General features: G+C 46.9%; 4 protein-coding genes across 4 annotated transcripts in view; 1 reads left to right on the forward strand and 3 right to left on the reverse strand.

Moving 5' to 3' along the window:
- Nucleotides 1-104: 104 nt before the first annotated feature.
- On the reverse strand, nucleotides 105-1165 carry FOXG_15870 (uncharacterized protein; the record flags this gene model as incomplete). Its single annotated transcript, XM_018395981.1, has 3 exons — nucleotides 105-393; nucleotides 444-1059; nucleotides 1108-1165. 3 exons carry the CDS (start codon nucleotides 1163-1165, stop codon nucleotides 105-107), a joined length of 963 nt encoding a protein of 320 aa, XP_018256490.1.
- Nucleotides 1166-5332: 4167 nt separating this feature from the next.
- Nucleotides 5333-5851, reverse strand: FOXG_15871 (uncharacterized protein; the record flags this gene model as incomplete). The annotated part of the gene is made up of 1 exon (XM_018395982.1): nucleotides 5333-5851. One exon carries the CDS (start codon nucleotides 5849-5851, stop codon nucleotides 5333-5335), a length of 519 nt encoding a protein of 172 aa, XP_018256491.1.
- Nucleotides 5852-6837: 986 nt separating this feature from the next.
- On the reverse strand, nucleotides 6838-7644 carry FOXG_15872 (uncharacterized protein; the record flags this gene model as incomplete). Its single annotated transcript, XM_018395983.1, has 1 exon — nucleotides 6838-7644. The coding sequence occupies exon 1, from the start codon at nucleotides 7639-7641 to the stop codon at nucleotides 6838-6840; it is 804 nt and encodes a 267-aa protein (XP_018256492.1). The 5' UTR covers nucleotides 7642-7644.
- Nucleotides 7645-9251: 1607 nt separating this feature from the next.
- The window catches only part of FOXG_15873 (uncharacterized protein), a gene marked incomplete at both ends in the record, with an annotated part of 4922 nt that continues 624 nt past the window's right edge, over nucleotides 9252-13549 (forward strand). The window contains 7 exons of the mRNA XM_018395984.1: nucleotides 9252-9470; nucleotides 9519-9638; nucleotides 9692-9797; nucleotides 9850-12340; nucleotides 12389-12806; nucleotides 12859-13176; nucleotides 13231-13497. Of these exons, the coding sequence (XP_018256493.1) occupies nucleotides 9252-9470; nucleotides 9519-9638; nucleotides 9692-9797; nucleotides 9850-12340; nucleotides 12389-12806; nucleotides 12859-13176; nucleotides 13231-13497 (3939 nt within the window). The remainder of the gene's footprint in view (nucleotides 9471-9518; nucleotides 9639-9691; nucleotides 9798-9849; nucleotides 12341-12388; nucleotides 12807-12858; nucleotides 13177-13230; nucleotides 13498-13549) is intronic.

Here is a 13549-nt window from a genome sequence, read left to right on the forward strand (position 1 = left end):
TAACATTGTGGTGGATTCCCAACACTTCTGGCGAGGAGGTTCTTAGTGGTGAGGCTGCGTTGGAGACGAAGAAGCAGTGTCTAAGGCTCCTGGCTCCGAGGCCCTTAAGTCGATGGCTCCTGGTGAGGAGGCTGCTGGCGAATGGGCGGAATAGGCAAAGGAGAAGGTTGCCGAAGGGGAGCCTCTTCATCATCGCCAATTCGAATTATTCGCTCGGAACTCAAACCCTCTGACCAATACCCTTCCACTTCAAAATTGATCTCCGGAATCTGATGATGGGCTATGAGGAGCCAAGCACCAAAAACTGGTTTCGTCAATAAATCTAGGACGGCGTAGGCGATAATTGCCGAGTCCACAGATATATTTTTTGCGCCGTCTGAGATACCCCAAACACTAATGACAAGTCAAATCAGCAAATTATAAACTAGAAATGGAGGACCTACATTGGGTAAATCGTCCAGAGAGTCAGAATGAAGGTGGCCATGGAACTAAAAAGCTTGGTGACCTTGGCACCCTTCGCGTCCACCGTTTGAGAACCATGAACTGCAACATGCCAGATGACAAACAGATAAGAAAAGCATGCGATCCCCAACCACCCCCACGTCTGCGCGGTATTATCACAGCTCAAGGCCGCAAAGAGCCCTGACAAGACCATAACAAGAACAGCCACAATAGCCATTAAGGTGTGAGCGCCATCAACCCCACCGAGAAGACAGAGCTCCAGTAACAAAAGAGGAGTTGACAAGCTCGAATCAACAAAACGAGCCCAGAATACCTCACGACAAACATGGCGAAGTATATTGGGTACATGCTTATGGTCTTCTCTTATCGTTTGGCAGTTGAAGGTCGCAGCATGGCCTGATGCCATGGCGAAGTAAGAAAGAGCGGAAATAATGGTAATCAAAGTAGTAATAACATGGTACAATCGGCGAGAGATGGCAATGGTAGAGGACTGTAGAGCGAAGACAGCGGACGCGATGACCATAATCCCGAAGATGATCCAGAGAGCACGCATGCCGTTACGACCAACGACTTGGTGAGTAGTTGAGATGGCTAATTCTGATTAGCATTGACAGTTTCAAGTTCACAGTTATATCCCGGACGTACCGACGACGGCTGGAATGGGATAAACCCCTGTGTGGGTTACATGCGCGTTTACAATCATTTTGCAGGCGTTCAGTGGCAGCACTGTAAGAAAAGCATGCATAAGAGCAATGAGCGAAAGTTGGAACCGAGCTTCACCTCAGTGGAGAAGAACGGTTAAAATGAGTAAATGAAGCCCTCGTAACTCAGCACCATTTTCATAGCAGACGCCGTGCATTACATATTGATGATGCTCAAAGCTAAGCGGTGATGCGGGGTATGTATGGAGGAGGAGCGCTTCCTGGGGTCACGTCAATTTACCGTCATGACCTCACCTCATTGCCTCGCTCACACCATCAGGACTGGCGTGGGACCTTGTCATATAGAATTGGAATGAGGGCAACCTCATCGGTAACCTAAACTCATAGGTAAACCGTATGCTATCATGCGATCGCGCAAACTATCCCATCAAAAGGCGAAAAGTTCCGCTACGTACCTCGCCCCACATGACCTCGATTATAGTGATAATACGTATGTAGAGGGAACCCAAATACCCTAAGAACTCACGAAATGACACTATGCAAGTTTTAGTTTATATATGGTTAGTATGAGGGTGTCAACTTGACCTCTGGCCATCATTCCACTCTCGCTTTTCTCGATGACCCTGCATCGGAAGGACTTCAAATTCGGCATATGCATTCATTGATATTGTCTGTATGTGTGTGCAAAAGCGCGAGCGTTTTTATACCACTAATGAGGCTATACCGATGTGACCGCCGATTTCGAGACTGACGCCCGAGACTCGGCCGGTATCGCGAGTGGCAAGAAGGGAGACACTTTTCTGGTTTGATGATGATCCTGACGGTCAGCAACGGCTATAATACTATTCTTCTTCGAAAATAACTTCTGTATTGCCAATTTGCACTGTAATTGAGTCGCCCTTTGGTCCCTGACCAGTAAATTGCCTTCATAGGCGTTCCACCAGTTCATTCTTCTTCCCTTTCGTTGGAAACTTGTTAAAAGAGAGCATTTTCTGTAGCTGCGGGACTTTCACCTGTTGAAGTGTATAAATGAGGGTATCTTCATCCAAATCTTCATCCTGACCGTATGCAATTTCCTCGTTATCTCGTAACCGGTCCACGAGCTCTTCTGACTTAATATGTATATCGGCAGCGGTCTCCCAGCCCGTATAATCGATCTCATTGATTCCTTTTATGCGTATGACGTTATTCTGACTTCCATCAGGTCTCACAGTACTTCCTGGTTCTAAGAACGACTTTTCTACCATTTCTTGGTGTTTTTTTAACCGTTCGAAGGCACGGGCAACGATCCAAGTCGTCATAATCCCCCGATCACTGACTGACCACTCCGTTGTTCCTTTTGCTTCCTCCTCAAGCTCATATAATATCATCTCTTCTCGTAGCTAACCACTCTTCAAAGGGTTTATTAATTGTAATATCGAGTAGCTGAAGCAATCCCGTACAGCCTGCAGGCACAAGAGCCGGAGTTGTCAGCTGTTGCTTGAGCTCGCTTTTCACTCCCTCTGTAAAGTGGAAAGTGGTAGCATCCATGACCAAAAGGAAGTCCTTCGTTGATAAACTAACCGTAGATAATTCTTCATTTATCCGTTTGCTCGAATATGTCCTCGTTATTTGCGTGCTCATTGTATGTCACAGTAATCTCTGGAGCGTACTGATGTCCCTCATCCGGAAAAGTCCTCGCTTTCTCTCCGCCAGACCCTTAGAATATGATCTTAAGAGGAGGCCTGCAAATTCCATCCCCAAAGATATACAATATGAGGGTTTCTTGCCGCTTTTCTCACCCACTTCGAGCGGTCTTCACAGAGACCGTTTTGGCGCCACGTAAGCCTCAAGTACTTCCGGAGTCAATTGAGAAGGGAATTGGTGTCTCATCGACATTTGCAGTATGCCATTTTTCAAAGCGCCTCTCAGACGTATCGAAAATATATTCTATATTCAAATTCTGATTCCTTTCGATTTTTTGGGTGGAGATTTGGTCGTTGTGTTGTGGACGCCGGATGAACTTGCAAAAAGACCCACATACCTCCCGGTATGCCTCCGGCTCCTTCGTAGCTTGTTTTGTGACCCTTCTTTTAGAGATATCAAACCTCCTCTGGAAGCCTAACCACCAACCATTGGAGAATGTGAATAGCTTCGCTTGATCGCCGTCTTTCGCCGATTCTCTGGATATATCTCTTGCCCACTTTTTAACCATCCAGTGGTGACAGCGCACTGTTTCGATCTCGACACCATAAAATCCTCAAACAACTGCGCCTCGAGTTGTGGCCACTGTGGGGCCCCTCGGGATCCGCGCCCAGGTATATTTGTAGAGCGCTGTTTAAGGGTCATTTTGATATATAACACGATGCCGCAAGAGGGTCTTGAAGACATAAAGCATGGGGATAATTGATTCTGATTTCAGTGCCGAGTATTTTCGGCACGATGAACACAATCAACCCTTTTTATTTTAACAATATAATACCAGTCAGCTACTTGCTTAAGCTCATCGACAAACCACTGTTGCTGAAGCTCTTTGCCCTTGAAGATAATCCCAGGCTTCGGAAGACGGCCAGTTGCCGTGACGACCTCGATAAAGCTAGTCCAAGCGCGGGACTGGAAGCCTTTGAGAAACCAATCATACAATCAACCCGGCTGCAATGCCTGCAGACCAAAGACGGAGCTTTTTCCGGTGGATCTGCAGACCAAACTGTCTGGCTGGAGGGTCACTGGAAACTGGCCCATTTCACATGCGAAAGCATTACGGCACCCTGAAATCCAACAAGATAGGCCAAACGGCAGCCTAAGAGTGACTCCTGAACCTAGGCCGTATCTTGGCTCGGACGATACACCACAGACGAGCCGTCAAATTCGTGATCTTGGGTTAAATAAAGCACCAAAGACGCAGAGATAGTACAACATAATAGCCAAGGGCTTTAAAGCTTACCAGCAGATAGTAGCAGCGCATACTCTGAGGATTGCCAGCCTAGAGGAAGAGTTGGCTCGGCTAAAAAGAGGGAAGAAGAGGAAGGCGGTGCCGAATCCTAATAGGCGTTTTATGACTCTTAGAGAGACTCTAGCTGGTAAGGAGCCTATACCAGAAGGGGCGACTTGTTATACGCCTATTAGGGTAGAATTCGTCTCTTTAAGCAAGCAAGAGTCAGAATCAGAGGCTGGTTCTGTTATCGAAGTCAGAGAGGAAAACATACCCTACTAACCACCTAGGCAGTTGCGGCAGATGGTAAAAAAAACCAGAGTATAATAGATAAACCCTATTTATAATTTATAAAACGAAAAATTTTACGGATTTCTATTAATTCGGTTAAGTTCTGTGTAAGTAAAGTTATTGATTTTTGGTAGTAGCTTTTTTATTTTACTTGCCGAAAGAGGGGTTATGCCGAAAGAGGGGTTGTGGATCGTAAGAGTGGGAAGACTAGCTTTCAGCCACAAAGCTCAGCATCCAGTCAAATCAGGCTTGTACCTTTCTTAAGATCTGCGTTGTAAAAAGAACTAGCTGCTATTTAGCCCTGTGCTGAAAATCTACTTAAATAGTTTTAGTGGCTATTAAGCTGAGTTGAAATAGCTATTTATTTGCCACTTAATTCAGTATTACAAGTTAAGACTTTAATATCTAAGATAATTATATATTGTTTCGTTTTCTTTTTTACTTAATATTAAATGTTTCATTAAGGTATCTGCATTTTAAATGTAATAATTTTTATATCATGTCTTATATTCTATTTGTTTTTTTTTTTCAGTATGTTTTCATTCTCCTCTTCAAGTAACCCCGGAGAACAATTACCTATATAATATGTTAAGTGATAAATGTGGATAATGGAGTATCTTTGTGCTTGTCTTGGTTTCTTTCCCTTCCATGAAAACCAGTTGAAAGAGTAGAATCCAAATAAGATAAGAGAAACTATGCAAGAGTTATCTTACATATATAGTGGAGGGATTTGCGTTCTCAACTTCTAAGCAATCGCAACATAAGGCGAGCGTAAGGCTCTATTAACGAAGTCGAGTTTCACTATTCACAAGGGCTAGTCTCTGTGCGAACGAAACAAATTCTCAATTATCACCGTTGTTGAGGACCTTTTTGTATAGTCCGTATACCCTAAATGTTTCCCCCTCCTCGCTTCCAACATTTTGCACTCAAAAAACAACAATGAGCCCTCAGCCCCATCTCCTTGTTCAACCAGTCAATCAACATCAACTGTCAATCAAGTCTAGCTTCAGTAGGCCAAAGTGAGCCACATAGCAAGTCCACCAACAACCCACGGGAACATCATCCTAACAGACATCTGCGCATTAAACTCCTGCATGAGACCCAACACCTTCTTTCCACTAGAAGCCGTCAAAGGCTGAGTCTCGTCATTCTTGTCATCCGCAATCTTCAGCAGCTCGTAAGATGGCGGGAGCATGACCAGCCTCACCCAGATCCATCCAAGTGGCATAATAGCCGCTGCCGTAGTCCAGATCTTCCAAGGCAGAGCAGAAGCGTTCTCCTTGTGCTCTCCGTAGGCGATGGTGCCAATGACGATAATAGTAGTCAGGTCAACCCATGGTACGGTGGCGGACATGTTCCAGTAGAAGTACTCCCATTGCTTTGCGCCGTCTTTGGGGGACTTTTGAACTATAGGGTAGACTGAGGGGAGGAGACGGTAGCCTGATGTCATGGTACCGGCGTTAATGAGACTGCCTGCAATGGCGATGCCCTTAAGGGCTGGGAGCCAGGCGTGAAGGGAAGACATAGGGGTTGTATGCTGGGAAGAGTGAGAGGAGGATTTAACTTGGGCGGACTGGTGTCTCTGGTGATATTTCGGATAAGGGAAAAGAAAACACTAGTGGATTCGCTGTTTTAAATAAAGGGAGGATTTTTGAGAGAAATGAACGAGCGATTATAAACAGCTTTCTGTCGAGACACCATGAGCGCGGGCAGATGAAGCCTTGAGACTCTACGCCTTAATCTTCAAAAACACGAGAACAGTTATCGCACTGTAAGCAAAATTGCTACATATCACATCCGTAGTCGGCTTTGCCCAGTCTCGGATCAACGTTCAGTACCCTTCTTTGAGGAATTTCAGCTACCGTACTATTGAAAGCATGCAGCAAGCCACTAGTTGAGCCGCTCCGTCCGTAGCGAAGTGCAGTTAGCGCATGCGCTGCTGGAAAAGCCACTCATTCCTGGGGTAGTAGCTGGGTGATAAGAACAGAAGAGCGGATATTTCCAAGAGCTGAATTGCATGCGCATTCATAATACGAATTTCTCTTTGGCCGATGCATAGACAGGGTTTAGAGGTGCATTATTGGCTTTGACACTTCATTCCGCGTCAGCAAGTTACCCCTCTTGTAAGCTGTGGCTGGCTGTACTAGACCCGGCAGTTGAAGCTATGACAAGAACGTGCAATTTGCCTCACTCAGAGTCCCTTTTTGCTGAGTGACAAACCCCCGCTTTTTGACGGTCTAGAATTTGAGGCCAGATGCTGATCTGCAAGTGGAATTGAGGTTGTTGATCAGGGGATTTTCTGTGTCTGGTCGTGTGGACTGTTACTCAACTCATCGTCAGTTCATCGTCAGTTCATGCACTGTTAGAAACTCAATTGGGAGCTTGGAGAAGGATGTTTGAGTGTGAACATAGGAGGTGAAGCAGTTACATTTGTCAAGTTACTGTATTGCTAGCTATTCCATTACGATGTCATACCGTACCGAGACTTAAACGAAGAAAAGCTGCAATTGACTAAAACTCCACGCCAACTTTGTTGACCAAGTTCTTGACAGCGCCAAAAAACTCGAGAAGGCCCATGGTCCACCAATATCTTCTCGTCCAGCCCTCCTCAATGGGCAGTCTCTCGTCCTCAAAGATAGCCTTGACGTACTTGACTTTAATTGTCTTCCTATCGCTATTGCCAAAGCAGCCCATCATCAAAGCGACCTGGCCGCAATTGACTTGATGCTCAGCTGGTCCATACACCAAGTCTGGGTTATCCTTGAGCTGCTGCGCGATGCGGGCTTTGATGAAACACGCAAGGTCATCAATAGTCATGGTTTCTCCATCCATGGTGTATTGCAGCAGCTCCTCAATTAGATCAGGTTGAGGTGCGTTGTTACCTTCCTTTTGACCGATATCCCGACGAGATAGGGAAATGTCATGCTCAATTGCGCCATGGGCAGCGAGGTTCTCAAGATTGAGATACTTCTTCCCATTGACAATCTGGTCAGCATTCCAGCAGCCAAAGTAGTCAAAAAACGAGTATGGGTTCTTGATGATTCCCCAGATCCTCTGCCAGGTGCTGGGAGGTGTCCTGAGATGCGCTTTGGCGGGATTGTGATACTCGAAGTAGGTTGGGATGGCAAAGACAGAGCCGAGAAGAGGACTCATGCCAACGTGTCTCATTGAAGCATTGAGATCGTTCATGTAGATTTGCTTGCCGCTGCGTTCAATGTAGCCATGGTTGGCGAGCGCGTTGACGACAGGACAAGGACTTCTGCTGGCGCCTTCAGGAGCTGGACGGTACTCTCCGGCAGAGAGAGTTGAAGGCATTGCAATGAATTGACAGACTATGATTTGGTGAAATGAAGTCTGAGAAGATTAAGGTGAATTTGACTTTGCAAAGCAGATCGATGTGGGAGGGCAATGGTTGTAACAACAAGAAGTATTATGCAGTGAGCGAGACTGTACTGTGTAGGCCTCCATTCACCAATGATTGCGATTACGATTCGTATTAGCTCGGCTAGACCATGCCGCTTTGCAAGGTTGCATTTGTGGCCTCCACTTGAAAGCTGACTATTCCAATAACTCCGGATGCAGGCACGCCATTGAAGCCAATGCCTTAGACATTGGAATCGAGATCGAAACGAAATATGGATGTGCAAAAGATAACGATGGATCCATACTGCCGTAACTTTCCACCAAATTCATCGTCGCCAGTGAGGGACTACTAAAAACTTTGAGTTACCGTACCGTGAAATGCTGTACTATGTATCCTGTAGATCATATCAATTATTACGAATTACTATGTCAGAGGCTTTATTCAATTGCTAGCAAACATACGGAGCATACCGCACTATTGTAAATCGCCGTCGCGTGAAAAGCTCCGAAACCTAGAGAGAAGCACGTGAAGATTGCACTATTGCGCGGCGTGTGTTCTGTGGCTTACTGCTTTCTGCGCAGCTTGGACAGGGGTTCATCTGACAACCCCGCATCAGTCTGGAAAGCGAATATCTGAAGGCCAGGTTCTAGACAGCAATTGTGTCTTGGAGATAATATTCCGGACAATTGCAGATGTCCAGCGGCAGTAGCTCGCGTGACAGAATGATATAATGAGCTCTGAAACTATGAAAAGGAATGTGACATGGCTGATCTGTCAACGGTAGCTCTAGCCGTTGCATTCTGAGCTCCAGACTTTGTCCGAGCATTTCCCTTTTAGCAACTGCAGGGTATCCATTCCGGACCTTTTAAGCGTTCAGCCAGCCGCAACGGGCCTTTACGATCGCTGAGTGCATGGATTTGGAAGTGGCGTCAGCGGAAATGTGATAAGACGACGTTATTGGTCTCCGCTGTCTTGCATACATATGCAGCTCCAAGATAACTCCTAGAATGATCTGATTATGATGATCTCAGCCGTTTAGAGGGTAGTATCTTGAGACACCGCTCATTCGATAGCGTGAATGCAATATTTCAATAGTGGCTGACATCCTAGCGTCTCCAATTGGTTATTCTAGGATTGGATAGCCAGCCACGTCGCGTGCAAGCTTCATCAGCTTCAAATTTTAGCGCATGTTGGACCAGAAACGTAAGAAATTGAGACGTCTCGGCATTAGGACGTTGTGGTATGGATGACAATGTCCGAAAATAGGTACTGATGGGCGGAGTGAGCAAGACAAGGGTTTCTTTTGCACGGTGCTTGAAGGGCTGCGTTCTCAATTGCGATTTTAGAAACCCCGCCTCGAGATGCGATAATAGGCTCTGAGCTGCACCATCTCACACGGGGTCTTGTCAACTCACACTATCCCTTCGTAGTGCTTCACCTCTTTTCTTGAGGAGCACTCATCACCTCACCAACCTGAGTGCAACTCATCACTTCTTTCCCCTAATTCTTGGTCTTTCATCATTCTTTATCGGCAGTGCAGACCTGCAGAGGCCCTTTCAGTATGAACGGCCACTCATCACAGAACGGTACCTCCTCGCAGAATGTCCACTCCGCACAGAATGGTCGCCAGAATGGACACTCTGTGAACGGCCACGCCCCGGGAGAGCCCGCCCCTATGAGCAAGCAGGAGGAGGAACTCCTGAACCTCACTCTCCAGCTCAGAGACAAGAAGGACCAGGACAAGAAATATGCCAGGTTTCACGGAGACATGCTTATCGGTGTTGGTAAAACCCAATCATGACTCGAGTCCCTCTGCTGACGCGATTAGAACCCAATTGAACAAAAAGTTGGCTTGTGGGGAGATTTCAAGAGGATTTTATCCAAGCCAAATGTCTGGCCTGCTGTAGGCCGCACTGTCGATGGCCTTGTCACAGGCACTGGACTTGATGTGAGTTCAATGGAAGGTGTTGAGATGTGATTTGTGGCTGATAACGATAATAGGGACAAAGCGCTGCTACCATTGGAGGAAATCTCTCCGACTACAGTGTAGCACGCAACAACCTGATCAATAGCCAGGTCAAGGACAAGTATGACAAAATGTTGCACCGTAAGTCTTTCTCTCCAATAACCAGTGTTAAAACTAACGTTCCGTTTACCAGCTCCTTTGACATACCTTGGAGACGCTTTCCAGTATCGAACTGCCGATGGCAAGTTCAACAGTGCCATCAACCCCCATCTTGGTCAAGCTGGTGCTCCATACGCCAAGACTGTTCCCTCCAAGACAGCGCCTCTTGGAGCACTCCCTGATCCTGCCGATCTCTTTGACAAGTTGATGGCGCGACAAGAGGGTGGCCGAGACAGTCAATCTGGCTTGTCTGCCATGCTCATCTATCACGCTACCATTATTATCCATGATATCTTCAGAACCAATGATAACGACAAGAACATCTCGGACAGTTCTTCTTATCTTGATTTGTCGCCTCTCTATGGATACACCAATGAGATGCAGCGAAAGATCCGAGATGACAAGTACAAGCTTGGACTCTTGAAGCCTGACACCTTTGCCGAAGATCGTCTTCTGCGACAACCCCCCGGCGTCTGCATTATGCTGGTTATGTATAACCGATATCATAACTACGCTGCGCGCCAGCTTCTCCGCATCAATGAGAACAATCGCTTTAGGGTTCCCAAGATGTACGAGAAGACTCAGCTCGTCTCTTTGATCTACCAAGTTATTGCTCAGTATGATCAAAATGGCGAGAAGAAACTTCCTCCTGCTCTTGAGGCTAAGTGCAAGGAGTACGAAAAGGTCTGGAGGAAAGTTCGTGCAGAACGACCCGCGGATCCACCATCGGCCCCGGAACAGCTGCCAGACGAGGCCCCTGAGGAAAAGAAGAACCGAGAGGACGCTGAGGCGAAAAAGAAGGCTGCTGAAGATGCCATTACTGCTTTTGAGGCCAGGGACCTGTACCAAGGTCTCGTCACATTGACTAAGGAGCTTGAGAAAGTTATCTCAAATAAGGCAGATGAGATCAGTGCCAAGTCCGAGGAACTCGGTAAAGAGTTCAAGGAGCAGTGTGAGAAGTTCAAGGAGGCTTGGGAAGCCGCTTGGAACAAACAAGACGACGATCTTTTCAACACAGCTCGTCTCATCACCTGCGGCATGTACATCCAGATCTCAGTCCACGACTATCTCAGAGCTCTCATGGGTTTCCACCAGTTCGACACCAACTTCACTCTTGATCCTCGTGCGGACTTCGACCAGAAGAAGACCAGTCGGGGTATTGGTAACCAGGTCACCGTCGAGTTCAACCTTTTGTACCGTTTCCACTGTGCCATCTCTATGAAGGACGAGGCGTACACTGAGGAGTATATGGAAAGAGTCATCGGCTTGAAGGACCCAAAGAACACTTCGCTCCCCGCCTTCCTCATGGCCATGAAGAAACTGGGTGAGGATGGCGCTCGTGACCTCAAGAGAAACAAGGTCAATGAGCCGTGGAACGTCACCTTTGGTATCCCTGATCCGAAGCCAGTTCCTACTGCTGGAGATGGATCAGGAAATAGCTCCGATAGCGGTATTTCTCTGAACCGTGCTGCTACAGATGCTAGTAAGGCAACGGATGCTAAGGACAAGCCCAAGTCCAAGAACTTCACGCGAAACGCTATTACCAATCTCTTTGACGACCAGCAGATGCTGGATGAGCTTACCAAGGCCATGGACGATCCTATCTCCAACTTTGGGCCCCGCAACGTCCCCAAGTGTCTTAAGTCTGTTGAGATCATGGGTATTCTGCAAGCTCGAAAGTGGGAGTGTGGTACTCTCAACGACTTTAGAGACTTCTTCAGCTTGCCACGACATGCTTCGTTTGAGAGTGTCACTAAGAACGTTGAGATCCAGAATGCTCTGAGAGATCTTTATGAGCACCCTGATAAGATTGAGTTATACCCCGGTATCTTCTGCGAGTCTGACGAGAAGATGGGACTTGATCCTGGTCCTAGCGAGTCAAGCTCTGCTCTTTGGTCTGCTATTTTCTCAGATGCTATTACCCTCGTCCGTTCTGATCGCTTCTATACTGTTGATTGGAATACCAACTCTTTGACCTCATGGGGTATGAAGGAAGTCACTCCTAATAACGAGATCCTCAAGAGTTCAGTTTTCCATCGCCTGCTTCAACGAGCTTTCCCTGGTTGGTTCCCCTCCAACACTATCCGCTTCTTCCATCCCTTCTACACAACCAAGCAGAACGGTGCATACGCCGAGGCCCAAGGCTATGGTGATTGGTTCAAGGAGACTGTTGGCAAGCCGAAGAACAAGGCTGTTGTCGCAGCTCCTGTGTGTAAGCCCGAGAAGCCGTGGTATCTTGATCAGTACGACGATATCTGCATTGTCTTGAAGGGCGACAACAGTGACCAATTCACCAATCCTGCATACTACTATCAAGCAAACTTGCCGCCTGTTGTAAGGGACGTATTGAAGCCCGACAAGGAGAAGGAGAAGAAACTACCCAAGTCATCAGTCAAGATCGACAACTATGTTAGGGATTCTGAGGAGGAGTTGAAGCAGTATCTGGACGAATTGATGAAGGAGATGATCAAGAGGGAGTCTATATCTATGACAAACTCTACGTTCCAGGTTGATGCTACCAGAGAGTAAGTTCCCTTCCCTACCAACTCGAGACCCAGCTAATCATATTACAGTTTTGCCATTCCCGTCGTCACTCACTACGTCGCTGAGTTCCTCGGCTTTGGAGACAAGCTCTGCAAGGATCCCTCACAAAGCAAGGGCTTGTACAGCGAGAACCAAATCTACCAGCACATCACCAACTGTCAGATCTTCCTCACTTACAACGCTGACGAGACCAAGTGGTTGCAACGTCGTGAGGCATTCAAAGCCTCTATGAAGGCCCTGATTGAGCTGACCCAGAAGGGTACTATCTGGGAGGCTAATCAGTGGGATATCACCATTGCATTATTTGGTAAGAAGAAGACAAATGCTATGCATGATCTTGGAGTCTTTGTTGCCAAGGAGGTTTTGGCCTATGAGAAGGATCAGAACAAGGCTGCTGCTATACTGCTTCTCATTTGTCTTGACTTTGCTTACAATGCAGTCGTCTCAGTAAGTCACTCTATTCTTGCCGCGTACCACAATAGATACTGACTGTTGTTAGTTTACTGCTACTTTGGATGGCTTCATGAAGGATCTTTACGCTGCTGCTGATGGCCGTCCGCACTTAAAGCTTGGTCTTAGGAAGTTCGCCAGGAAAGACACTGAGCAGCCACTTTGGGTTCAGGCAATAGACGATGTCTTCGGTAGTCGAGCAGATTCAGCTCTCCACTTTGAACAATTGGTTCAAGAGATGGCTCATAACACTGTTAAGCAGCCCATCATACGCAAGGCCTTGAAGGATGGTGATTATACCTTCAAGGGCGTGAACGACGGAAAGACAGTTCATATCAAGGAGGGACAGGCAATTATCCTCGATGTCGTGAGTTCTTCCAGATGAAAGGCTTTTGAAGCTTGATACTAACGTGTTCAATAGATCAAAGCGAGTGCAAAAGTCACGACGGAAGACGAAAGGGAATTCTTGAACAACCAACTCAGCATCGCCGACAAGTTCGGTGTCTTCTCACCACGACGTTTCGCTACTATCTCTTTGACCTCTATGGTCAAGTTCATCGCCACAATGAAGAATGCCCGGCGTGGACATGATACACAGGGCAAGCTGAAGAAGATCAACCTCGACTACACCCCCGAAGGATACGCCAACTACATGGCGCCCGGACGAGTCCAGTGGATCGAGAACCAAGTCAGTAACATGGACAACACCAAGAAGGCCGATCGTATCTTTAACAGGGACG

The sequence above is a fragment of the Fusarium oxysporum genome, chromosome 2, assembly GCF_000149955.1.
Source record: "Fusarium oxysporum f. sp. lycopersici 4287 chromosome 2, whole genome shotgun sequence".
NCBI classification, from domain to species: domain Eukaryota; kingdom Fungi; phylum Ascomycota; class Sordariomycetes; order Hypocreales; family Nectriaceae; genus Fusarium; species Fusarium oxysporum.